Raw genomic sequence first — 27,859 nt, forward strand, 5'->3', positions numbered from 1 at the left:
ATTTTTAGACATCTTCTTGGGACCATTATTATAAATTCTTTAGTAATTAATTTCTGTGGTAAGTATTATCACTAGTGGACATTTGTCCTCACATCAAATCACTTTTTAAATTAAGGCTGTTTCTTTGTGTTCTGTCCAACAGCCTGGCACCAACATCTGTTCACTTTCCCTTCCTCTTTTCTCAGCTCTCTCTTTCCAGATGTAGTGAATTGTATGCAGACTGACAACCTGGAACTAAAGAAGCTCGTGTATCTCTACTTGATGAACTATGCCAAGAGTCAGCCAGACATGGCCATCATGGCTGTCAACAGCTTTGTGAAGGTAACTTTTTCCCAAAGACTCAAGAACAGTCTCTTCTACCTCAGAAAACCTTTTCAGAAGTGTCTCTTGATATGGTTAGTGTCTGCATTGCAGATAAGCAACCTCTGTTCCAAAAGAGGGCCTCTAGAGAAGTATTAGCCATTGAGTAGGAATATTCATGATTTAAGCATTCTGTATGCCAGAGTTTGTCATCCAGTTCAGACCATATGGTGAGCCTTCTGTCAGCTGGGCTTGGTGCATCCTTGCCAGGTGGGAGAAGAAAGCCAGGTGAAACCTCACTGTTTTATCTTCCAAGGCTGACAAAGGTTGGGCATATCATTGTAGTGTCAGTAACCTGGGGCTTTACCTATTTTATCTTTGTAGAAATTATGCTTATGGTTCAGAAGTAGTGGAAACTACAGGAGCTACCTTTTAATTTTGTTTCATTGAATAGGTCTTACAATAGTTGATTAACTTTTTTGTTATTGTGGAAATTTTCAAACATATTCAGGTTGAGGGAATAGTATAATAAATTCCTAAATATCTACCTTGTAGTTTCAGTAGTTACCAACCTATGGCCAGTCTTGTTTAACTTAAACTCTCCATACCTGCTTTCCTGACCCCCACCTCCTCTCCTACTGGATGATTTTAAAGCAAATCCCAAACATCTTAAGAATGAAAAAATCATTTAATCAGCTGATCATTAAAGAAAGTCCTTAATATTATTGGATATCCAGTCAGAGTTCTCCTATCATTAGATTTGATGAACACAATAATAAGGTTGTTCTTATTAGGGTTTTTGTTTTGTTTTGTTTTGTTTACTTCTTTTTCCTCTGCCTGGAATTTAGTCTACATTAAAAGCAAAAATCAGACAGCATTTCTAAAATTAGCTTCTGTTAAATTGTTTTGGAAAATAAACATGCTTTCTTCCTTCTCATGGAATTTTTGTTCTTTTTCTGTGTTTAGCTACAATGTACAGAATCATTATAACATTTCATTCTTTCTGTCTGGTGATTCATAGATGGATGATATCATTGGAAAGAATTTAGTTTATATTTTTTGGAAGTTAGCGTGTGCATAGGTTTATAATGTTTAAAGAGATTTTTTAATATAGGGCAGTTTAAGGGGTGTTCCTTCTTGGTAAGTGTTCTATTTGTACTGTATTTGGAGGCACTTGCTAGGAAAGGAGAATGTATGTTAATCAGGATTTCAGAGGTCCCTGTCTGCTGCTTCGCGCAAGGAACTTATGTTGGGCCCAAACCAGCTTCTAGATTCTCCTTTGCTTTCTTGGCTGTAGGCCCCAGATTTCCAGCCCTCTTTTCTCCCTGCTTAATATTTGTGGAGTGGGACATATCTTTCCAATTTCTGATTTTTTCCTGTACCAGAATACAAGCCCAAAGCCCTTTTCTGCTTTTAGTGCAGGTCCAACAATGGCCATGGGGATGGTAACACCAGCTATCTAAGCTTCTACCCAGCTCTGGAATGAATCCTACAGGGCATTTCTTCATTGTGTATGTAAAGCAGTTAAATGAATTCCTAGCCTAAACTCTTAAATAGGCAACTATGGTACTTAGGAAAGGAATCGTATGGGAGACGTGGGTTCTGATGTAGAATGAAACTGGAAGCCTACATTAATTAAATATTCTTTTGTTGCTTATATAAACCAGACTGTTTAGTTTTCTGGTTTATGTACACCTGTAGTTGTCAATGATTGTTGTTTATAGGACTGTGAAGATCCCAATCCTCTGATTCGGGCCTTGGCAGTCAGAACCATGGGGTGCATCCGGGTGGACAAGATTACAGAATATCTCTGTGAGCCCCTCCGCAAGTGCTTAAAGGATGAAGATCCCTATGTTCGGAAGACAGCAGCAGTCTGTGTGGCAAAACTCCATGACATCAATGCCCAAATGGTGGAAGATCAGGGATTTCTGGACTCTCTGCGGGATCTCATAGCAGATTCAAATCCAATGGTAATATGTTTCTGCATTTATAAGAGAGCAGTATTTAAAATGGGTCCCTTTAAAAAGCATGTTTAAAATAAATTTTATCTTTGGGACATTGAGCCATAGGTTAGCTATGTGAAGCATGACTTCGGTGTGTCCCACAGATGTCTGTCTCACACCCTACATGTTTCTGAGCTGAAAACCAAGTACTAAAATACAAGAGTGTTCTTTTTTTTTTTAATTGAAGTATAGTTGATTTACAATATTGTGTTAGTTTCACATGTACAGCAAAGTGATTCTGTTTTTTATATATATGTATTTTCAGACTATTTTCTATTATAGATTATTACAAGATACTGAATATTGTCCCCGTGTTATACAGTAAATCCTGTTGCTTTTCTGTTTTATTTTTTAATTTTTCTAGGTTAATATTTTTATTTTTTATTAAAAAATTTTTTTAATTGAAGTATAGTTGATTTACAGTATTGTGTTAGCACAGCGATTCATATATAAATGTATGTATATACACACACACACACTTTTTCAGATTCTTTTTCCTTATAGGTTATTATAAAATATTGAATATAGTTCTCTGTGCTATACAGTAGGTCCTTGTTGGTTATCTCTCTTATATATAGTAGTGTGTATGTTAATCCCAACCTCCTAATTTATCCCCCCCCTTTCCCCTTTGGTAACCATAGGTTTGTTTTCTATATCTGTGAGTCTGTTTCTGTTTTGTATATAGATTCATTTGCATTATTTTTTAGATTCCACATGTAAGTGATATAATATTTGTCTTTCTCTGTCTGACTTACTTCACTTAGTATCATATTCTCCGGGTCCATCCATGTTACTGCAAATGGCAATATTTTGTTCTTTTTTATGGCTAATATTCCATTGTGTGTGTGTGTATATATACACACACACACCCTACATCTTCTTAAGCCATTCTTCTGTTGATGGGCATTTGGGTTGTTTCCATGTCTTTGTTTTTTAAAGATTAGACTTTTTTTAAAAATTTAGTTTATGTATTTATTTGGTTGTGCCGGGTCTTAGTTGCGGCTCGCGGGCTCCTTAGTTGTGGCATGCAAACTCTTAGTTGTGGCATGCATGTGGGATCTAGTTCCCTGACCAGTGATCGAACCCGGGCCGCCTGCGTTGGGAGCGTGGAGTCTTAACCACTGCGCCACCAGGGAAGTCCCTGTTTCCATGTCTTGGCTGTAGTAAATAGTGCTGCTGTGAACATTGGGGTGCATGTATCCAAAATACAAGGGTCTTAAAGCAAATCTTTGTATCATACTTACCCCTGTATTTGCTCAGAAACAAACCGATTCTTTCATCATTTTCTTAAAGAAGCTTTACCTTAAAGTTTTGGGACCTTTTATTTCTCCTATTGACATTTTTAATTTTGCCTATATAATGAAGGAGAGTAAGTCTCAAAGTGGTACGTTGGCTCTGCTAGTAACTGAAGTTCATTTGAATTGAGTGATTGGTCATTAAGTATCATTACTGAGAAGATGGAGGAATTTAGCCACTTTCTCTCCTTTTTTTGCCTAAGGCATTCTTTATGTGGAGGTGAATAACATTGAGCTAATCAGTGGATAACCTCTGAATATTTCACTGTTGAACTTTTTGAAAGAGAGAGTTGGACTTGCTGTGAAATAGATGTGTCTCACTTGCAAATTACCTGCTCAGATCTCTGCTTTGATACTTCATTTGGTTCATCTTACTCTTTGGGTAACCTTGGCTTCTATTTATTATCTTTCAAACTTAGTATCAAGGTCAAAAAATGAAGTAAGCCACATTTTTAAAAAGATACTGTTGTTCTAACTACTATCAGGATTCTTTTAGCCACCTTCTAGGCATAGAAGTGATGTGGGTGTATATGCTTAAACCGTGACTTTACAGGGTATAATCACCACCGTCATTAGAAGATTCAACCCTATGTTTTTCACTCAAGCAGCCCTGTGTGTCACCTTTTTAAAAATTCCATAAAGAAATAAATTTATAAGGCAGTAGTATCTGTTTTTAGAATGTTTAGCTGGTACTAAGTTGTATTTTTGACATTGCTTTTGATTCACTTTGTTATTTTGAGCAAATCTTCTTGAAATTTTCTACCTGAGGACAGATGAGAAGATTGAAAGTGTTTGGGCTTTGCTCTCCAAGTTTTGGGCATCCAGATGAGCAGAATATCATGTACCCTGTGGAAACTTTTAAAATATTCAGTGGGGCTATGAATGTGGAGTGGAGTGAGGTAAAAATGAGTTCTAGCTCATATAGGCAATTCCAGTTCAGGGAGAAAAAGGCATCTTTACACTAATGTAAATTTTTCAAAGCAGAACCTGTAAAATTAGATCATCAGGGGTAAGGGACTAACTGAGGGTTTAGTAAAGGCTTTTTTTTTTTTTTTTTGGTACCCCCGTAGCACTTAGAGATCTTTATCCAAATCATTTGAGAGGATGGAACAATTTCTGGAACAAGCCTAATTTGTCTGATTTATTCCAAGTTTTCATTGTAGTAGAAGGGTTGGCTTTCGTCCAGTCCATAGTACTCAAGTAGTATATGTTTGCCATTTATTTATTTATACTTTTCAATATGGGAATTTTCAAACATATTCAAAATTAGAGTGACTAAATGAAAAAATGAACTCAGTTACCATCACCAGATTCAATAATTATTAATATATGCCAGTTTGTTTTACCTGTTTTCTTCCCCCATCCCCTATCTATATATAAGTAATTTAAAGAGGCCACACATGAATGGGTCTCTATTTGAATTTAATGTATCATGATATTATAGTAAACTATAATGCTTTTAATAATTCTTAACCTGTTTTTATACAACAAATCAGGAGGTGACTTGGGGAGATTTTCTTAAGTATTTTTGAGAAAACTTTTAGAGAAAATTTAAGGTTACTTGGTAGGTTTGTGAGAAACTGTTTCAGGAATGCCTTATGTTTTATTGTATCTTTATTACAGATTTTCCTAGAACAGGTGTCAGCATTAGAGATTAAATTGTTGGACCTACTCCCCTCTAACTAAATAGGAAATTTTTCTTATTCTTGTCAGACTTCTTAGTAGCAAAACTTTTCCCTGATATTGTTTGACGTCTTGCTAGCAAGGTGCCCAGGATACAGAATTTAAGGAGGCATTCATTCTCAGGTGCCCACTCTACCTGCACAAGCCTGAGAGTGGGATACCTCGATTGCCTCACTCTGTCCTGGCCTTATTTTACATACATTCAAATCATTTTTTGAGCTCTTCATTATTGTTACTTAAGTGAAGAACTGAAAAGCGTGGACTAAGAGATAACCAACACATATACCCACATGCCTACTTTCATTCTTGAACCCATACTTTTCATCTCAACTGTATGTCCTGTTATTTTGCCAAAAGTATTACAACTGTCTTTAGATCATTGATTTTCCTTTTATCAGTTGGGTCAAATGCTGCTGATAAGAAATGGATGAGTGCAAGAATGTCAAGTAAATTCCAGCATCTAGTGATAGATGTAAGGTGTAGTGACTCAAACATCTGAGAAGGTCCTAAGGCTAATGATGACCTTCCTAATGTCATTAAGAAAAGGGAAGTTTAAATTTAAGTGCATTCTGTGTCAGGCACAGTGACAGATGCTTTTACTTACAGTGTTTTTTATAGTCCTCATATCTTCTGAACTAGAGGTTATTCTGAATTAGAAGTTATTCTAGGCCTTTCTCACCTTCTGAGATGGCCCACACTCTGTGGAGTGTGTTTCTCCTTAAATAAATACACATCTTACCCAAAAAAAAAAAAAAAAAGAAGTTATTCCATGTTAGAGATCAAGCAGTGTATACTCGAAGAGGCTAAAGAATAATCCCAAAGTCATAACAGCTAGTGGTAATGTAGCCAGGATTCTAACCTAGGTCTGAGTCCCAATACCCATTACTGGTCACTGCCTTCATGAGTATATATATACAACATGTTTAGAACTGTTTCGTTTTCTCAAAATGGTTAAAATTTTGAACGGATAAAGGCATTTATTATCTGAGAACTGTTTTAATATGGAAATCCTCGAAATCCTCTTAATCTGATGATGGGTATGAGTCCTATTTTACTGTTCTTGAGGGGGAATTTTGTTCCACTTTTTCAGAAGTTGCTCCACATGGTGGCAGCACTGTACCAGCAAATATCAGAACCTCTTGCAAAAGGAATTAATGTTTCTAGGGTGTTCTGCCTTAGTAGTTTTCTTGTAGCTCACTTTAGAAGGGCATCCAAGATGTGAAAGCACCAGAACATCTGGAGAAATTACTTTGAAATTGGAGGGTAACATGTTGATAAAAATCTGACTACTCTTGGGGTTATGTTGACCTTCAGGTTGATTCCTGGTAGTATGCTTTGCTACAAGTAATAGGACTTTATTATATTTTCATTTCCTGTCTTTTATGGGGGAATCTCACACACCTCATTTTCCTGCAGTTGTTTTTACCATTTTATACTTTAGTTAAAACTGACTTTCCGTGAAATACTATTTGAAAGAGAAAAGATAGTTTGAAGTAAAAAAATTCTCACTGTTAAGTCCTAGGTTAACCTCCCTGAGTCTGTTTCCTCTTCTGTAGAGTGAGAGGTACCATCTTAGAGAGTCGTTAGGAGTATTAATTGAGCTCTTGCATAAAAAGCATCTGTGAAAGTGCCTGGCTCATGAGAGTTCATGAGATGATGGCCGCTGCTGCCGTGATTTTGAAGTAGACATTAGGCAAAGGTTAACATTATTGCTACAATATTAATTTAAAGGGTTCTGATCCCTTTGATAGCTATACAGGTTCATATGGTAAAATCTTTCTGAGGGAATTAAAGCTAAACTTATTTCCAGATGCCGATTTATTAGTCCATTATTTTGAAAGTAAACGTATTCAGAATGAGGAAGCACTTTGGCACGAGAGGAAAATAGCTCCTGTGATTTCTTCACAAATAATCAGACTTTTGAAAATTCTGTCTCACTAAATTGATATTTGCAAGAAAGATACACTTTTGGGTGATAGTGATAATTCTCTAGCTTTTGCCCATGCATTAGGATTTTCCCTCCTTACTGCAGTTTTTCTTTTCTCTCTTAGAGGCGTTTTGAGGTATTCCAACTTCAGTTAATGTTTACACCAGAATCTGCCACTCCAGAGACTCTCTTGACAGCCCCACCACATGTACTTTGCTTTTTGTTTGTGAGCTCAGGTCTCCTAAATCCTTTGGCTCAGGGTGGCTACCCTTTGATCTTGTCTTCTAAGCCTTCTCAGTTCTACCATCACTCTGAGAACTGCCCCTGGGAATGCCCTTCTTCCATTGCTCTGTCCTCTCTGTCAAAGCACAGACTACTGAATTAGTTTAAAAAACAAAACAAAAAAACCCCCAGAAACATATTTTTGTTTGTTGAGGGTTTTTCTGCACAAGCAGCATGCTCTCAGAACTTGGCCCAGTATGGCCTTTAGCAACGGTTCTAGTTAAACTGCCAGCTTCTTTTAATATGAACTTATTTTGGAAAGCTGTTTTATGAAAAATAACATTTTTTTTCTCAGAAAAAGTATGTATTTTAACCATGTGCTAGCCAGCATGTAGAAGCCACATGAGATTATGACAGTGGTTCTCAACTGGGGGCGATTCTGCTTCCCGGGGGACAGTTGGCATTGTCAGGAAATACTTTTGGTTGTCACAACTGATGGGAAGGTTGCTACTGGCATCTAGTAGGTAGAGCTCAAGGATACTTTAAACATCCTGCAGTGCACAGGGAGCCCCCTACAACAACATGAAGGACTAATTTGTTTTAAAAATTTAAATAATGCCTGACATATGGTAAATGCTTAATAAATGACAGCTATTCTTGAGAAACAGATCTAACGTGACGTACTTTCTGATTATTGTAATTTCTATTTAGGCTTTAGAAGGTTTGTGGTGGTTTGCTGTCAGTCTGAGATGATAAATGTTGAAAAACTGAAGTCTCTCTAGATCACTTTGTAAATTTGAGAAGGATTTTTGTCAGAATATGTTTGTTGTCCTCGTGGGCAACGTTAAATCGTCTATTAATGACCTCATTTAATTTAGTACTTTAATTATATGAATTCTGTTATCCCTAAACATATATCAATAAATAGAAGAGTTATAAAATTAAAATATTATACAGAAGCGAAATTAGAAATGCGTAATGCTCTTCATGCCCAGTGTCCATAAAGGAGTACCAGAGCTGGTAGAATTTTAGGCGTGTGTGAGAGTGTCAGTATGTGGTAGGCACTGGGTAAGAATGATGTAGGAGGTAGCATGTTCACTCAGTCTGTGTCTGGATGCCCCAAGTAAGTAATGTTGTATTTGGTACTAAAAGATGAGTTGCTGGTAATTTCTGCAGGATCGGAGTGTTGAGTAAGTGGAATCATTGGAGGCTGCTCTGTTGTAAGGGCAAGTGCCCATCTCAGTGCTTTTCGGTCTTTAAATTCTTGCAGAGGAAGGAAACAATTTTTGTTTTCCTTTATGATAAACTTTGTGGAGATCTTTTTATGTGTATTCTCACCTTAGGAATTTTAATCATCAGTTTTCATTTTATCAGTTACTACTAACTTAGGTTTGTTTTTTTTTTAAATCTCATTTTGGGGGCGGGTTTTTAGATTTAGAGAAAAGTTGCAAAGACCATACAGAAAGTTCTTATATACCTATCTTCACACAGTTTTACTTAATGTTAACATCTTACATAACCATGGTACCTTTGTCAAAACTAAGAAATAAGCGTTGGTACATTACTATAAACTGAAGTACAGACTTTATTTCACCTGTTTCAACACAAATATACTTCTGCTATTCCAGGATTCAATCCAGCATACCAAATTGCATTTAATCACTTCCTCTTATAAAGAGTTGACTCACTCTTTATGAAAGTATCTCAAAAACAGAAAAGTGCTTTGTAACTGTGAAATTTTTTTTTTTTTTTGCTTCAGTACTAACACATGGGGGTTAAAACTCAGGCTCTGAAACCAACCAGACTTGGATTTGTATCTTGGTCTGCCATTCTTAGCTTGGTGGTCTCCCTAAACATCTCAGTATCCTCGTCTACAAAATGGAGATTATAAACAGTGCCTCTATCGTTGGATCGTTGTGAAAAATAAAAGAGGGCTTGCAGAGCACTTAATAGTGAACCTGGTATAGAGTAAGCCCTTAATAATAACAAACATTTCTTTATTGTATAGTGATCGTGGTGCTGGTTATTAATGATTTTGGAAGGGTTAATATTTCAACGGCAAATTTATTTTTTAAAGGTATTTAATTCTTTTTTTAATAAAGCTGTTTTTATTATTTTTATTATTTTTTATAATTTAATTTATTTTTCATTGTGTTGTGTCTTCGTTGCTATGTGTGGGCTTTCTCTAGTTGCGGTGAGCGGGGGCTACTCTTGCTTGCGGTGTGCGGGCTTCTCATTGCATTGGCTTCTCTTGTTGCAGAGCATGGGCTCTGGGCTCGCGGGTTTCAGTAGTTATGGCACGCAGGCTCTAGAGCGTAGGCTCAGTAGTTGTGGCACACGGGCTTAGTTGCTCCGCGGCATGTGGGACCTTCCCGGACCGGGGGTCAAACCTGTGTCCCCTGCATTGGCAGGCGGATTCTTAACCACTGCGTCACCAGGGAAGTCCCAAAGATACTTAATTCTTTTGTATACATTATTTAAAGCCAGACATTATTTTTTAGGGTGATTCTGAGGGCAGCTTATCTACAAATGAAGCTAAATCTATTTACAGTATTACTTAACACATCATTGCAGGATTACTTTTAAAAGATAATTGTTCAAGGATATGCCTAAAGCAGTTTTCGTTGGCAACTTCCTGAAAACTGGATCTGTTGTACATAATAATTCAGTAGTGTACCGAAAGATCACGGCTTATTCATTTCTTAGTGTCCCTTTTAAAATGATCTCAAGGCTCTAATTTGGCAGGGGATTACTTACTATCAAAAGGGAGATAATGGTGTGATAATAAATTTTTTGTTTTGTTCACGTTGCAGCATGCTTTTGTGTGATTTTAGGGCTGGTGGGCCAAGTAACTCTTGGCTTCTTAGGAGTGCTTTTTGTCCATTTGTAGATATTTATTTGTAGTGTTTTAGCTTTGTGAATATTCGCATTTCATCAAAACACATCTTAAGCTACTTATGTAAGCCCCTTAAGTAAGTAATGAGTTTTATTGAGTCTAATTTTTAAATCTTACTTGTTACCAGATATTCAGACTTTCTTGCTGTAATGGGATGTGTTGACTCCACTAGGTAGATGTGTTCACTTAGCTTCCTCATTCTGGGAAAGAAGATGGGGGAAAAAAACAGAACATTACAGAATGTCATATGTAGTCAGCATATTATTAGTTGGCAGTCTGGACAGTGTCTTGGATTAAAGCATGACTGTAAAATTAACTGGTACCGTATAGTCATTGTATTCTTTTTTTTTTTTTAATAATGCATTTTAAAATTTTTATTTATTTATTTATATTGGCTGTGTTAGGTCTTCGTTGCTGCATGCAGGCTTTCTCCAGTTGCGGCAAGCGGGGGCTACTCTTCGTTGCGGTGCGTGGGCTTCTCATTGCAGTGGCTTCTCTTGTTGCGGAGCATGGGCTCTAGGCACGCGGGCTTCAGTAGCTGTGGCATGTGGGCTCAGTAATTGCGGTGCGTGGGCTTCAGTAGTTGCAGCACACGGGCTCAGTAGTTGTGGCTCGAGGGCTCTAGAGCGCAGACTCAGTAGTTGCTCCGTGGCATGTGGGATCTTCCCGGACCAGGGATCGAACCCGTGTCCCCTGCATTGGCAGGCAGATTCTTAACCGCTGCGCCACCAGGGAAGTCCAGTCATTGTGTTCTTAAGGAGATGATAATGACTGAAACATGCTTAGAATAAATGCCCTGTGCTTTAATGTGTTATTTGAGGCAAATCCATAAAGAAGAAAGTGAGATTCTGAACTGTCGCTGATTTTCAAGAGGATAAAAGTATACAAATCACCTTTATTTTCCATTATAATAGTTTTGGTCAGTTATTCTACTGCGTTCAATTTATTCAAGTCTTCAGGGGCAGCAGCCAAAAGGATTGTAAATTGAGCGGGAAAATTGAAGTGTTTGTTCAGAGTGTGACCTTGAAGGTCATTGCTAGAAATGAAAGTCTTCTAAATATAGTTAATAGGAGGAAGTCACTATATTGGGAAGTGCTATCTTTCTTGGGTTATGAGGCTATGAAAATGAATGAAATTAGAGAGATCATTCAAAGGGACAGGGAAATGTGTGAGAGATTTCTCCTAAAGGAGCTTCTTTCTGTGATACTCCACTCCCAGTGTATATCTAGATTTCCTTCTAGAGTTCTTTTTTTACAGGATCATTTTTATTTTAATCATACCCACTGCTCCAGCTTGCTCCTTAAAAAAAAAAAAAAAAAAAAATGAGGTCTGGGACTTCCCTGGTGGTCCAGTGGTTAAGACTCCACTTGCAGGGAAGAAGATCCCGCAAGCCGCAGGGCGCAGCCAAAAAATAAAAATAAAAAAAGTAATGTCAAATTTATGTCCTCAGAATTGCTGCATATGAGACAGGGGTAGCTTATAAATCAGATTTTGTAGCTGGATAGTAAATCTTGCCTCTTTTAAGTGCTGCTAAGATGTGCTTATCTCTGAAATATATAAAGTAGGAGAATACATTTTTCTCCTTGTAATGTTTTGATTATATTATTCTCCCCAGCTCCGATTTTTCTTTCCCTTTCCCCCATTTGAAGTTCACAGCTCTTGGAACTTCTATAAATGCAGGCGGCAGAGTGATTAGTACTCAGACACTAGAATCAGATACAGGCCTTGAGTTTGTATTCAAGCATTTTCCCTTTCCAGCTTTGTTGGCTAAGCAAGTCACTGAATTTCTCTAATCGTATTTATAAATTCATTTTTAAAGCAAAACTTCCTTTAGAAACCCCTTTCTTTCTTGGGAACTCCAGTTTTTCTGAGATTATAATTAAAAGGCAATTGTTCTCTTCATGGCAGTGTTTCCTAAAAGAACTGCCAGTTTTCTAGGGGGGAAAATGTTATGCGTGTTAGTCTTAGTTCAGATTCAAAGTGATGGTACAAGAGAAAGAGACATAACCTTTGTTTTAATACACTAGTAAACCAGGGCAGTTACTGTAAGAGTCAGATTTTTTCTTTTGATAATGAATTATTGTTTGGAGAAGGCTCTCTGGGAAGAGGAAGTAAATCATGTTTCAATCCATTATTTTTAAAGTTTATTTTTAAAAAGAGATAATATATGTACTACATTCTATACAAAATTCCAAAGAAACACAGAGACAGGTGAGTTGTCCTGTATACCCCAGCTACCCAGCTGCTGTCCTGAAGTCATTCTTTGCCTGCTTGAGATTCGATGCTCATTTTAAGTTTCCATTAGAGTGAGAGAAGCATGGCTTACTGAACAGGAGAACTCTAAGCAGCTCTTTATGGGCCCACCTCAGTATATTTCTGAAAACCTAGCAGTATGAATGTGAAGATTAGGAGATGAAAGTGGAAAGGCAGAATAGAAGGAATTTTAGAGGAATAGCAGTCGAGTTTTGTTATTGGGGGTGCATCTCCTCTGGTCAGTCATTGGCTCAGTGACCATTTGGCAGTGGTCTTTTTTCCCCATGCAGACTTTTCTAAACATAATCATATAATCTGATCTCTCTGGATCTTTTAATTAGATTTACTTTTCCCTGTTTCTTTTCTTGTTTTAATGTGATAATAAGTGAAAATTGCCTGTTTTACCACCAGAACATATACTTCATTAGCTGCATTACATACTTGGTTTAATTTCCGATTACCTGTGATGTTAGCAGAGGAATCCTAGTTGTTCGTTCTGTTCAACATTTCCTGGTAACAGACCTTATATTTAATTTTTTTTTTAGCATTAAAAAAACTTGACTGGCAGAAATGGTAAGTTGTGACAGGACATTTGTTTTGGACGAACTGGTAACCAAGACTGGGCATGTGTTGCCAGCAAGAGAGGAAAACAGGCATTTGTTCTTCCAGTGTGACATTTTGATCCTTTATCCTGTAATCCAGTGTATTAAGCGTATTATACAGGGGAAACACAGTATCTTTTCCCTGCATGTAAAGCACTGAGATGATGGAGATTATTGTTTCACTCTTCATGCTTTTTAATTTTTACTAAAGGCCATGCTTGATGGTGTGGTTGGCAAACAAAAATTAAGTCAGGAAAGAACCTCATGCATGCTACCATGTGATAGGTGGACTAGATAATCCTTCTCGATTTGTCTTAATAACAATAAAATATTATATCCGTAATCATACTTACCAAGTGAACCTTTGATTTTTTTTCATCTTGGAATTTTTTGTCCTGATCACTAAATTATAACTGAAGGTGATTCCATTTGTGGCATCATTATCTTAGTTAATGGATACTGTCATAAATGTATTATTTGATTTAAAAAATCATATTCTCTAGAATTTATCTTCTAGGTAAAATCATATACTGGGATAATCTGCAGAGTACCCAAGTGATGTGGATATTAAAATCAATAGCTAAACTGTAACCATTATGTTTCTTCTCTTGCTAGCAATAGGATAATCATACAACTCTTAGTTTCTCAAGCTTTTAACAGGGACTTTAGTAAGAACTAAAAATGAGTTGACATTTTTGAGAATCTTTTCAATATACATAATTAATGAAGCTGCTACCTATTGCATCTCATTCATGCTTACAGAATATTTATATATAGCCTTACTGTGCTAATATTTAGTGACAGCTGAGAGCCTCACTGCAAAATGTGGTTTTAAATTCATTTGTACAGAGCTATAGTTTTTTGTCTGTTTTGTTTATTTTTGGGTGTTTTTATAATCTTAAAATTACTTTAAACATTCATTGGTTGTAGATTTCTTAGTTAAATTAGACATAATCTGTAGTTTTGATAAAGTGTCCACTTTTTTTTCTTGCAGCTAGTATGGATTTCTGGGTCTGTAAGTCAGGATACAAGTGTACTTTCTTATATTTGGTAGCAATTTTTCATTTATCATACTGCCTGAGTTAAGAATACATTTGAGGTACCATATTTCATTGATTCTAAGATGCATTATTATTTCCTGTATTACGTAGAAAGAAAAATACCTCCTATTAAACTGACATGCCGTTGATTATTAAATATATCCGAACTTCAGAGATGTTAATATGAAAAACTGTGCAACTTAGTCTTGATGAATTATGGTAATATTACCACCTTAACTTTGTATAAGGCTTTGTAGAAAGCACTTATACCTAAGTCATCTGATTTTATCCTCAAACTAAAGCTAATCTATGAGGTGGATTAAATTATCCCATTTTCAGATGGGGAAATTGAATTTCACGGAGATTGTGCTTTCCCAACATCATGTTACAGTGAACTATGGTTTCAAGGTCACATTTTCTTACTCTGAGACTTAAGGTGTGATTGACACCTGAAGTATCACCTCCCCACCCCTCAGTACATGCACACCCATACACCTATAAAATTGTTTGGCCTAGATTTTTCTTTCCATTGCCTAATGTACACGTTTCATATTTAAACTTCACTGTTTTGTGTTTTTTGTTTTGTTTTGGCTGCGAGGCATGTGGGATCTTAGTTCCCCAACCAGGGATTGAACCCATGCCCCCCTGCAGTGGAAGCACGAGTCTTAACCACTGGACCGCCAGGGAAGTCCCTAACCTTCACTTCTTTTACAGCTGTTCATGTGTCTTAATTCTACTGATAGTTTTGACTACTATTAAAATTATTAATGTTTTAATAGTAAATCATGAGGGACTCTCTGCTAATATGTGAATTGTTTTAGTTCTGTGTTGCCTGACCATGAGGAAGCTATATATGCCATCATTGGTGGTTTATTATACGTTTTGAAAGCAGTATATCTCTTTCTAGCTGACTGGGTAAAATGTTCAGGAACGGTTATGAATTGAGATCTATGAAGTGATCCAGAGAAATAGTTGTACTGTTCTTGACAAATCAAGGTCATATCTGCTTCTTTCCCAGGTGGTGGCTAATGCTGTAGCAGCATTATCTGAAATCAGTGAATCTCACCCAAACAGCAACTTACTCGATCTGAATCCACAGAACATTAATAAGCTACTGACAGCCCTGAATGAGTGCACCGAATGGGGCCAGATTTTCATCCTGGACTGCCTGTCTAATTACAACCCTAAAGATGACCGGGAGGCTCAGAGGTCAGTCTGTTTTTCTGGATAGTATCTAGGAGTCTTGCCTGGTTCAATAAGTTCTAGTAAGTCTGTATTAGAATAAGGGTCTGTTACGTTGAGAAAATCAGTGGCTTACGGGATAGATACTGCTATCCCGTGGTATTTTCTCAGTGTATTTAGGAGCATTTTAGGTGGTAGAGTAAACCATGCAAAAATAGCTCTTCCTAAGAGGAGATGTGTATTTTTCATTTCTTTTTTGAACAGTATAGTTACAGCCCTCTGAAAAAACTCTCCCTCATCATGGTCTTACATCTCCCATACAGCAATTCCTAGCCATTTGGCAAACAAAGGTTTTTTGAGTGTCTCTCACTGTAGTAACAAAATTTTCGTTCTTTTAGATACATAGTAAGTGGCTTGATACTAGTTATTGAGTTGGCTTATACCTATAATTAGTACTAGAGAAACTGTGTTGGAGCCAGCAAAATGTATGATGTCTTCCGTTAGGTATAGGAATCACATCAGTCTGAATTTGGAGAAGATTTTGGAAGGCCCACCTGGATTGTTCTGCTCAGCTCTCTACCACTTTAGTGTTGCAGATTTTCTTTGACTATCAGATACTGACTACTAAATTTCATATACACATACATACATTTTAGTTTACAGAATTGGAGGTATCATCAGTTTTTATTGAACATTTTGTGTATATAGGCACTGTACTAGGCAAAATAATTCTGAAGAATTGTTGGCTCTTCATTTTAATTATGGTAGATAGGAACCTTCCTTGCCCGGCTAAAGCTCGAGCTACTATAATGTAAGTGCTCTTCACTTGTCTGGGAAATTACTCCCTCTGGATTTAACCAAAGCTCACCCTGATAGTTTCTTTCCATCACTGAAAGTACAAATATCTTCTGGAAAGAACTTTACATACAATTTTATTTTCTCTTGGTCATTGACATCTCACACTTACTCATTCACTCAGCAGATATTTATTGAGCCCATGCTGTATGCGAGGCATTGTTCTAGGCTCTGAGGATATAGCAGTGGACAAACAAAAATCATAGCTCTTATGGAACGCTTATTCTGAGGGATAGGGCAGAAGTATATATAATATGTGTACGTAATACAGCATAGAATAGGTCAGATGATGATAAGTGCCAACAAGAAAGATAAAGTAAGGAAGAGATCTAACAAATGCTTGGTGGTCAGGAAAGGTCTCCCTGAGAAGGTAGCGTTTGTATTAAGACCTGAAGGAGGTCAGGGAGTCAGCCAAGTAGATGCAGGAGGAAGGGAGAAAAACATAGCTTACTTACCTTGTGTCCTTAACTGAGTCAGCTAGCCACTCACATTGCCTAAGAGCTATCAAAATTAGGTTAATTTCTGAAGAACCCTCAACAGATAACTAAATATTCTATATTTTATGAGACATTTAAGTGTAGGTGGCAGGGACTAGGAGAAGGGGATGAGGTTGAGAGAGTATTGCAGTGGTATTGTGTTGTTAAAAACAAACAAACAAACACCCTTTCCGAGATTCCCTTATTATCCTGAATGCAAGAGGTTGGTTGGTTTTCCCTGTCAGCCCATCTCCTTCTGCATCTTACAGTGAAACTTCAGCCACAGTTGGTTGATATCTCTCACTATGAAATAACTCTCAGAATGCTTAATTTGACTTCCTATAGGCTGAGGAGAAATGGGCTGTGAGGCAGGGAGCCCTTACATAATATGGGGAGACAGAGAGGACTATAAAATAGGAAGGTAAATGGTGTGAGCTTCAGGTGTTTTGGGTATTGGCTAGTTTCCTTCCAGTTTGAACATCCCTTATTGCTGGTTTCCTAAAGTCTTCTGATATCCTTGCTCTGCCTGTAGTTTGCTGGGAATGAGGCGTGTGCAGTGTTGGATCCCAAATTTACCTATGTATGGAGTTTTCACTTTTCTAACTGATTTTCTAATTTCTTTATACTTGGGCCATGGGAACCTCTGACAGCATTACCTTATAGATTGGATTGAGCAAAGAAATTATAATTTAAGGTACTAATTTTCATTTTCTGTCCTCAGTATCTGTGAGCGAGTAACTCCTCGGCTATCTCATGCCAACTCAGCAGTGGTGCTTTCAGCAGTAAAAGTCCTAATGAAATTTCTAGAGTTGTTACCCAAGGACTCTGACTACTACAATATGCTGCTGAAGAAGTTGGCCCCTCCTCTTGTCACTTTGCTGTCTGGGGAGCCAGAGGTGCAGTACGTCGCCCTGAGGAACATCAACCTAATTGTCCAGAAAAGGTTGGGAAAAAACGAATTGGTGATTAAAGTGTTTGTAATTTTGAATTAAACTTAATAACATCAGTATTAAAGAGGACTGTGTTAAAACTCTGTTTAATGAAAGTGAAAATACTGTATGGTAGAGCAACTTGCCCAGGGTCAGGAGGCTAACAGTTGATTTTAGAGTGTTCCTACAATGAATGCCTGGTGTTGCTCTACAAATTAGTTTCTTTTCTGAAGGAACTCTTAGTTGTATGATAGCTAGTGTCTGCTTAATATGGTTCAGGCTGTAATTTAGATCACGTTGTTGTTCTTCCAGTGGTTCTTCTTGGCAATATATACTTTGCCCCTTAAAAAGGATAAAAATAGTCTGCCAGATGGATCTGGTTAGAGGGGTGTAGAGGAAGTTTGTGAGTTTTTTTCCCTGGAGTGGAGTGTGTGAATGGAGAGCAGAGAAGCACAGGTTGGGTATTAATGCAGACTCAGAAGGATATATCAATATATGCCTCACCTTCCTTATCTTGTGTTTCTGTGTACCACAGGCCTGAAATCTTGAAGCAAGAGATCAAAGTTTTCTTTGTGAAGTACAATGATCCCATCTATGTGAAACTAGAGAAATTGGACATCATGATTCGTTTGGCATCCCAAGCCAACATTGCTCAGGTCAGACTTAAAGTAGATTCAAGTTAAGATCTAATAACTTAGATATTAAGATCTGGCCTTCAGAAAAACCTAGGCCATGAAATTGCTGTTGGAGAATCCTTAATGATTGTTCGCTTCATGGATTTTTAACAGGTTCTGGCAGAACTGAAGGAGTATGCCACAGAGGTGGATGTCGACTTTGTGCGCAAAGCTGTGCGGGCCATTGGACGGTGTGCCATCAAGGTGGAGGCAAGTGTCCCATGGTAGTTGTGATCACGTTATGGGACTCTGGGTATTCTTGTCACCTCTTTCCTTAAAATACATTTTTAAGTTTATCAAAATAATAAAGCACATTGTTAAAATATTAAAGAATTTTTAATGAAAAGCAGCTGTCCCTGGTCCCTCTCTTTCCCGAGGGAATCATGTTTAACTCTGTTCCTAGTTTTAGTTATTTTGATTACTTCCATATCTCTAATATCCTTATGCTATTATTTATTGATTTACCAGTTGTAGACATTGTCTATTGACTTTCCGCTATGAGATAAACAACTTAGTTCATATACTCCATCACTCCTACTTCTACCCTTCTGATCCCCTGTATAGTTATATCATGAGGTTTTTGTTCCTATATTATCTTTGTAAATTGAGATAATATACCTTTATTTCTTGTTCTATCAACTAGAGTCTTGCAAAGCTTACTGTGCGTACTATGCCTGTAAATATGTAGAGCCTACACAATCAAATGATTGTGTTTTCTTTCTTATACAGGTTTTTGTTTTTTCTGGAGTTCATAATGGCCTTTGTTTTTTTTTTGTTTTTTTTTTTAATTTCATTGTGCCTTCATTGCACTCCTATCTTCTTCCAGCTTTTCAAGCATAATATCAAATTTATAAAACTTTTCTTTTGTTCTAGACCCTTCTCTCTTCCAGTCCTCTGTCCTTCCAGTCCTTACTCCAGTCTGGGTGGTTGCTTTCTTGTCTTCTGCACAGCCGTCTTTCCATACAGCCTCCCTTCATTGCTGTTTCTTGTTATGGGTACTTTTTCATAGCATTTCTTTTTTTTGTGGTTGCAATAGTTTCTTAAATCTCTTGGGATGTGAATTACAGTTTTTGGTTTTGTTTCTGCAGTTTGAATTTAATTATCTGGAGTATTTTATGGTGATGGTTGCATGTCTATATGTGATTTTTTAATTGAAGTGTATACCATACTTACAGTAAATTGCTGCCTATTTATATTAAGAATGAGATGACAGAAAAGTTTTCAGGACTTCTGTGCACATAGGCAGGGCTGTCGACTAGCAGGTTTCTGCTTTAGGGCAGGGAGTTGATCTTTACTTGGCAGTTCTCTTGAAGAGCTTCTCTGTGGTCTTAGAGGGCAGATTGGTTCTAGCTTGGTTGCAGCCTTCCAGTAGGTATTAAGGGCTACAACTTACAATGCACTGCTTCATCAGTCACCAGACCTCTGTTTTTCCTCATTCAGAAATTTGTTGCAATTAATGATGGCTTCTGTTCACAACGGTATTGTGGATTCAGAGCTCCATATTTGTTCTTACTACTTGACTATGTGCAATTCTGCTTTTTTTTTTCTTTTGACATTTTATTTATTTATTTATTTATTGGTTGCGTTGGGTCTTCATTACTGTGCGTGGGCTTTCTCTAGTTGCGGCGAGTGGGGGCTACTCTTCGTTGCGGTGCACGGGGGCTTCTCATTTCGGTGGCTTCTCTTGTTGCAGAGCACGGGCTCTAGGCGCGCGGGCCTCAGTAGTTGCAGCACGCGGGCTCAGTAGTTGTGGCTTGTGGGCTCTAGAGCACAGGCTCAGTAGTTGTGGTGCACAGGCTTAGTTGCTTCGCCGTATGTGGGATCTTCCTGGACCAGGGCTCCAACCCGTGTCCCCTGCATTGGCAGGCGGATTCTTAACCACTGCACCACCAGGGAAGTCCCTGCAATTCTACTTTGAGTCAGATTGGACCATATGATTTCACAAGGATAGTTACTAAAATAATTTGTACAGTATGACCAGTGCTTCACAGGAACAGAAGGAAACAGATGCTGTGTCAGAGAAGTGTCTCTGAAAGCCAAATTCCTTATTGGCCTTCCTTGTTTTTATTTACTGAATGCTGCTTCATGTAGTTACCACTGATAAATCATTTAGTAGACTAGTTGTTATAGCTAGAAGTTAGTTAATCCTGGTTTCTACTTCTGGTTCTGCCAGCTCAGTTGCTTCAGATACTTAATATATACTTCTGTTGCTCCATTTGAGAAATGGGAAAATCTGTTTATTGGATCTTGATGTGTTACATCTTTTTTTTACTACCTCACTTCTTAACTTACCACCACTACTTAACTTTTTTCTTTTTCTTTTCTCATTGTGGAATAGCCACCTACTTATGGTATTAATGCAGACAATTTTCAGAGCTATTTTGGTAGCAGAAGAGTCATTTTGTGCTTTTCACTGCCAGAATGTCATTGTCTTACTAACCTCTCTGACAGTGCTCTTGCAAAGAGTCTCATCCCAAAGTTAAAGAGGTTTTTCTATCCCTGGAATTACTAGAAAGTGTTCTCAAAGCATCTAGATTCCTAGCGGCTGTTAGTACCGTCTATTGTGACTGAATGGAAAAGTTATCCATCATCTTCTGGAAGAGATGAACTTCTGGTGGCTCTCACTTCTTCCTTTGATTCAGGGTGCCCTGGTGGGAATATGAGAGTGTGTGGGGAATGAACTTCCTTTGGAAGCTTAAGATTAACCTTCAAGAATCCTGCCTTTTAGCTAGTGTTCTCTTATCTCCAGTTACCTGGATTTGCCTAAGAACTTTTCTTAGAACTGGTTAAATCATGAAAGTTGTTAGTTGGAAAGAGTTGGCTAGTCCAGACACAGTTATTGGGGCAGGAGAGGCAGTGATTGCCTGTTTTTAACTAACCTATCCGTGGGACAAGGGCAAGAACGAGCGAGGGAATTGTAATAGCCTTTCTCTGTAGCTTCCAGACTGAGCTGCTGCTTTTCTCTCAGGGCATCTGACCCTTTTTTAATGTGTAGTTGGTTTCAAAGATATGACAGATGAGAAAAAAAAGAATTTAGTTTAGTGCTTAGCTAAGATAACAGGGCCTGTTGTAAAATTTGGGTGTTAAGAGTTGGAGTTGTTTTTTAGCATGACTGTAAGTACAGGTGTTTCCTTGTTGCTTTAAGTATCCTGAGGTGAAAAAAATGTATAATTTTATCATATTAAGTTGGTTAGGTTAAAGATTAAGCATAAGCCATTGAGTCAATAAATAACACTGAAAAAGCAATTTTGTAGTACTGTTTTTTCAGTAACTTTTGCCTATTCTTTTTTTTTTTTTAAAACAAGCTTTCTGATGACTTTTTATTTTATTTTATTTTATTTATTTATTTATTTATTTTTGGCTGTGTTGGGTCTTCGTTTTTTTCTGTGCGAGGGCTTTCTCTAGCCGTGGCAAGCGGGGGCCACTCTTCATCGCGGTGCGCGGGCCTCTCACTGTCGCGGCCTCTCTTGTTGCGGAGCACAGGCTCCAGTCGCTCAGGCTCAGTAGTTGTGGCTCACGGGCCTAGTTGCTCCGCGGCATGTGGGATCCTCCCAGACCAGGGCTCGAACCCGTGTCCCCTGCATTGGCAGGCAGACTCTCAACCACTGCGCCACCAGGGAAGCCCTGCCTATTCATTTTTGTTTGGTTGGTTTTTTTAATAGATTTTACTCTCCACCCCACCTCTAGCTTTATTGAGGTATGATTGACAGATTTAAAGCTGTATATATTACAGTGTATACCTGTTTCTTTAAGGAGGAAATAAACCCCTGCCCTCCTTTTCTTACAAATAAAATGATTTTATTTGTTTACGAGATTTATTTATATGTTTGGTTTTGTTTGAGAGAGATTAAGTCACTAAGTTAAGGTATTCCTCACTTCCCAGTCTTCTGTTCTTTGGTGTTTACCATTTCTCATTTTTGTAGCTCAAGATAAGGTACTGACTTATGTCTTATACAAACAAAAAGCATATGTATTTACTACATAAAATCATAAAATAAGACAAGTTAAAAGTAGAACACTCTGCTTTCTCCTACCCCTGTTCTACCCTCCCAGAGATGATGTGGACATGATTTTAAGTCTTTGTTTACATAGTCCTCCATAAACAGGTGTGTTTTTTACAAAAACGAGATCATTCTACAAATGCTATTTACTTATGTTTTGTAGTCTGCTTTTTTTGCTTATTATACATGGACATTTTCCCATGTTACTGATAATATTTTACATCATTTTTAGTGGTTTGTAGACATACTGTGTGATTGCTTCATAATTATTTAGCCTTTCTCTTCCTGTATGGACCTTAAAGTTGTTTCTGCTGTTTTTCCAAATAATGGTTATAAGGAGGATCCTTGTAGCTAAATCTTTGATCTCTAGTTGAGGTGACATTTTTTTCATTACGCTTAGCCATTTGGAATTGCTTTTTCATGGCGTGTGTATCTTTTTTCAATGTGTTATCTTTTCCACATTGATTTTTTAAAGTCTTTTATAATTAATTAAAGGTATTAATTCATTTAATACCCCTTCATTTCATTAATAGTTATTTTCCCAATTATTTTCCTTTTGATTTCATTTGACTTCTTGATTCATAGAAGTTCGCATTTCCTTATGTAGTGAGTTCTATCCATTTTCTCTCAATGGTATCTTTTTTTAAAAAATAATAAATTTATTTATTTATTTATTTTGGGCTGCATTGGGTCTTCGTTGCTGTGTGTGGGCTTTCTCTAGTTGCGGAGAGCGGGGGCTACTCTTTGTCGCGGTGCGCGGGCTTCTCATTGCGGTGGCTTCTCTTGTTGCGGAGCATAGGCTCTAGGTGCTCGGGCTTCAGTAGTTGTGGCATGCAGGCTCAGTAGTTTTGGCTCGCGGGCTCTAGAGCACAGGCTCAGTAGTAGTGGTCACGGGCTTAGTTGCTCTGTGGCATGTGGGATCTTCCTGGACCAGGGCTCGAACCCGTGTCCCCTGCATTGGCAGGCGGATTCTTAACCACTGCGCCACCAGGGAAGTCCCTCTCCCAATGATATCTTTAGTGGCACACCTAGAAAATTGTGCTTCACTTCAAAGTTATATAAAATTCACTTTTATTTTCTACTTTAATGGCAATGGTTTGGTTAAACATAAGAGTGTGGGGATCAAACACCAGAACAATTCATCCTTTCCTTACTGTTATGAAATGTTGCCTTTATCATATACTAAATTTTATATGTCTGTATGCCTTTCTCTGTTTCTGGACTTACTTTGTATATACAATGATTGGATATTTACTTTTGTTCCTCTGCCATACTGCTTTAATGGTGTTTTTAAAATTTAATCAAAAGCAACATAGGTGAGATGACAGTTTGCTTGAAAATTACTATCCTAGACTTAAATGTTTTCGAATATTGATGCATCATGGGAGATGGCCTTTTGTTTATCTTTATTATAATAATGAAACTAAGGGTTCAGTAAATGTTAGCTTTCTATCAAGCCCTATGCTGAGTACTTTATTTGTACTATCTAATTTGATAATTTGACCCTTACATGCTTTATAATTTATCATAACTTTTATATTTAAAATTTCCCAACTGTTTTGCTGTTGTAATAACAGCACAGGAAATACTAGTTGAAAATGAATAAAATAGAATTCAAAAATGGGAAAACTACAATAATAAAAGAGAACAGAATCATCATATATATGACCTCATATAAATAACCTCAAGATGCAATTTTGTTTTCGTTATATTGCTTGGTTTAAATTATAGTACCTTTAAAAGATTTTATTACAGAAATTTTTAGGTATACACTAAAGTAAAATTGATTAATGAGCTCTCATGTACCCACCATCCATCTTGAACAAATATCAACACATTGCTGTTCCCATTTGATCTTCTCCCTCTCCCTCCCCCTTCAAGGGAGTGGGTTACTGTTATATTTTAATGCAGATCTCAGATATGATCTTATTAGAGTAGTCCAACGTGTATATTTAATAGATAAGGTCCTCTAAAAAAAAAATTGTCACTATATCGTTACCGTACTCAACAAACAGTAACTCTTAATCTCATTGAATACCTAGTCCGTGTTCAGTTTTCCCTAATTGTGTCTAAATGTCTTCTTACAGTTGCCTTGTTCAAATCAAAATCTAAACAAGAACTAGCTATACATTACATTTGGTTAATATGTCTCTTAAGTCTTTACTTATTTATTTGGGTGCCATTTATTGAAAGGACTAGATCATTAGGCTTGTAGAATTTTCCAGAGTCTAGATTTGGCTGATAGTATTTTAGTGATGTTGTTTATCTCATTCCTTCATCCCCTTTAGACAATTAAATCTAGAGGCTTGGTAATATTCATGTTCAGTGTTTTTGGCAAGAATACCTCTTAGATGCTGCTGTGTATTTCCTTTTGCATCTTATCAGGAGGCATATAATGGAATGACCCATCATAATACATTGTAATATATGATAAATCAGTCCTTGGTTTTTAGGATCTCTCTTCTGGAACCCTTCTTTTAAAAACTATGACTTACTGTTTCAGTACATTAGTTTTGTCACTTGTATTCTTCCATATTCCCTTCATTAATAAAAGACTAATAGATTAAATTCTATTTTATAGATGAACCATAGGCTGTGGAAAATTGCAGTTTATCTAAGGCCATAGACTTTCAGTTATATAGCCCAGAAGATGGCAGATTTTTCTTAGAGTTTTTTGAGTCACAGATAACTTTGAAAATATAATGAAAACTGTAAACCTTCTCCCAGGAACATATGCTTGTGTGCACAAATGAAATTTGGCAGTTTCATTTCAAGAGGTTTAAAGATGCCTTCTGTCTGTGCTCATTCATGAACTGCAGATAAAGACCTCCTACCTTGGCTTATTCTTTCATTCTTATTCTTTCCTCCTACCTTACTTATGCTTTCTTCTCATTTCTGTCATCCTGGCTCTCCAAGATGATTTTTTTCACTTGAACTGTTTCTTGTAATGAGTAAAATTTGGAGTATATCTAGAACTTCTGTATATCTCCATCAGATAACCCAGCCTCTAGTATAGGGTGGTGAAATTAAGTGCCTCATCTTTTAGTCTAGTTTAGTTGATACACCTGAATGTTCCAAAAAAATATTTTTTATGTTGAGGTTGTGTTATTGGATAGATCATCTGACTTCTCATTATGTTCCTCTTTGCAGCAGTCTGCAGAGCGCTGTGTAAGCACATTGCTCGATCTCATCCAAACCAAAGTAAATTATGTGGTCCAAGAGGCGATTGTGGTCATCAGGGATATCTTCCGCAAATACCCCAACAAGTATGTCCAAATACTTCTGCCCTTCTTCCTCAGATCATTTAGGAAATGTTTAAGTAGGGCACTTTGAGGTTGGCTAGGTAAGAATTAGTCTTTGTAAAGTAACTGGTCATAATTGAATACTTTATTAAAAATCAGAAACATATAAGTTGGTTAGCACAAGGATTAAAATCTGATTTTTCACCCTGCTTTATCACTTTTAGAAGAATTGAAGCTCTGTCTGAGTATGCATTGTCAATTGGCATATATTAAAGTTAGCCAGATTCTTTGGTGATGAAGTTACTATTAAATAAGGATACCCATATATTCCAGGTTGTCTGGGCATAATCCATTTTACACCTCTTACCAGGCATAATTAATAATTGTGTCCCTTTTCACTCTCAGAAACGTCTCAGTTTGAATAATAAATTATATGGTCACCTTATTGTAAAAGCCAGGGAGGTGACAGCTTCACTATTCACTTAGTATGTTACCTAGTACTTGTAGAAAATTATAGAACATGCAACAATAAATTGTCAGAGTTTCAGGCCTTTTCTGAAGTATTGTAGCTGCTTCCATTAAGATATACAAAATCTGCATTTTCACTCCACAAAAATTTTCACATTGAAGCCTCTTAGTTATGAAACAAAAATACTTTTTCAGATTTGCTTTTGAAGGCAAACAATTAAGGAATCTGAAAGAGTGAAATAAGAGCAGATCTTATAAGCATTCTAAATCTCATTTTACCTCATAATCACAGAGATGAAGTGTGCTAACGCTTCTGATTATCGTTAAAGATAATGTGAAATGAAGTGACTTGCAGTTAGTTAGCTTAGTGGTGGACTCAGAATTAGAAGAAATATCTTAATAAGGTAGTGGTTTATTAAGCATTATATATACTATATATATATATATATATATTTTTTTTTTTTTTTTTTTAATTCTAGAAATGGTATTTTTGGAAAAAGGATCATATACTTTTACCACTCTCCCAGGAAAGAGGAGGGTTGGGTTTCTAAACTTCTTGATTAAGTGTGGAGGTGTATATCTTAGTATGCTTGGTAAAGAAATGTGTCCATTTCTGGTTTGTATTACTGAGGGATTATGATAGTTTAATTTTAAGGAAACATTATCGAGAACCTGGTTTAATCAGTGGAAATAGGGCAAACAATTAAGTGTATTATTCAGTTGTCCATATCTCATTTATTATACAATTTCATTCTGATGTTTAAAACTACATTAGCCAAGGAGATGGATTTAACATGGTAAAGAATGAGAGCTATAGACCTGTAAAAATAAATACTTGAATTGCTTATTTCTTTAGAGAAACAGGTCATTAGTGTGGGTGCCTTGGGAGGAAGGAACATAAAGATCTCTACAGAAAGCAGAGATAGGTGGATAAGAGACAAAATTACTGTTTCTGGATGCTATTGTTGTCTGACTCCATTTTCCTAATAGTAAAGTGGAATTTCTGTTCCTCTACGATGAAGGTAAAATGAAGTAATAGGAAAATTCTCTGATCTAGTTATGAGAAAGACTGTGAGAAATGTAAGGTAGTGGTATTATCTTACACCATAGGTTAGTTTTTCCTTGTGAAAAGAATATCTGATAAGCTTTTATAAAGATTTATGGTCTAGTTATTAAAACATAATTGAAGAAAAATTGAAGGCATTTATAATTTTCTGGCTTTAAAGCCTGTACATTCTCTTGACTAAAAGTCTTTGTAGTTTGGTGGTGGTTTAGGGTACCTTGTCCATGGTTTTTTGCTTTTAGGCTTCATTGTTAAATACACTTCTCAGTTTTGCCTTCAGTAACCATAGTCCATTTTGTTTTATCAGATATGAAAGTATCATTGCCACTTTGTGTGAGAACTTAGACTCACTGGATGAGCCAGATGCTCGAGCAGCTATGATTTGGATTGTGGGAGAATATGCTGAAAGAATTGACAATGCAGATGAGTTACTAGAGAGCTTCCTGGAAGGTTTTCATGATGAAAGCACCCAGGTAAGTTCCCATCTATATCTTATGTATTGGATGTTTTGGGGACGATTTCAGGAAAGGTAAAGGTTAGGCAGTTTTGTGTGTGCGAATTTATATACACATATAGTATGTTCATTTTTCTCCCAAAAGGGGTGACCTTTTTCAGTTGTGCTAACTTCTGTTGGAACAAGCCTGCCTAATTTAGACAATGGTTCTCAAACTTTAATGAGCCTTAGAAGCACCTAAGCACTGGCGTTCAACCTGTGTTAAAGGACAGGTTGCTGGGCCCCACCCCTAGA

The 27,859-nt window shown here is 37.0% G+C and overlaps 1 protein-coding gene across 5 annotated transcripts in view; it reads left to right on the forward strand.

Moving 5' to 3' along the window:
- AP2B1 (adaptor related protein complex 2 subunit beta 1) overlaps nt 1–27,859 on the forward strand; it is a 117,985-nt gene that overhangs the window by 17,686 nt on the left and 72,440 nt on the right. For all 5 annotated transcript variants that reach the window (XM_061176694.1, XM_061176692.1, XM_061176696.1 and 2 more), the window contains 8 exons: nt 186–321; nt 2,025–2,270; nt 15,240–15,430; nt 17,456–17,677; nt 18,199–18,319; nt 18,452–18,547; nt 25,489–25,604; nt 27,419–27,584. In XM_061176694.1, coding sequence (XP_061032677.1) covers nt 186–321; nt 2,025–2,270; nt 15,240–15,430; nt 17,456–17,677; nt 18,199–18,319; nt 18,452–18,547; nt 25,489–25,604; nt 27,419–27,584 — 1,294 coding nt within the window. The remainder of the gene's footprint in view (nt 1–185; nt 322–2,024; nt 2,271–15,239; nt 15,431–17,455; nt 17,678–18,198; nt 18,320–18,451; nt 18,548–25,488; nt 25,605–27,418; nt 27,585–27,859) is intronic.

The sequence above is a fragment of the Eubalaena glacialis genome, chromosome 19 (assembly GCF_028564815.1).
Source record: "Eubalaena glacialis isolate mEubGla1 chromosome 19, mEubGla1.1.hap2.+ XY, whole genome shotgun sequence".
Lineage (NCBI taxonomy): Eukaryota > Metazoa > Chordata > Mammalia > Artiodactyla > Balaenidae > Eubalaena > Eubalaena glacialis.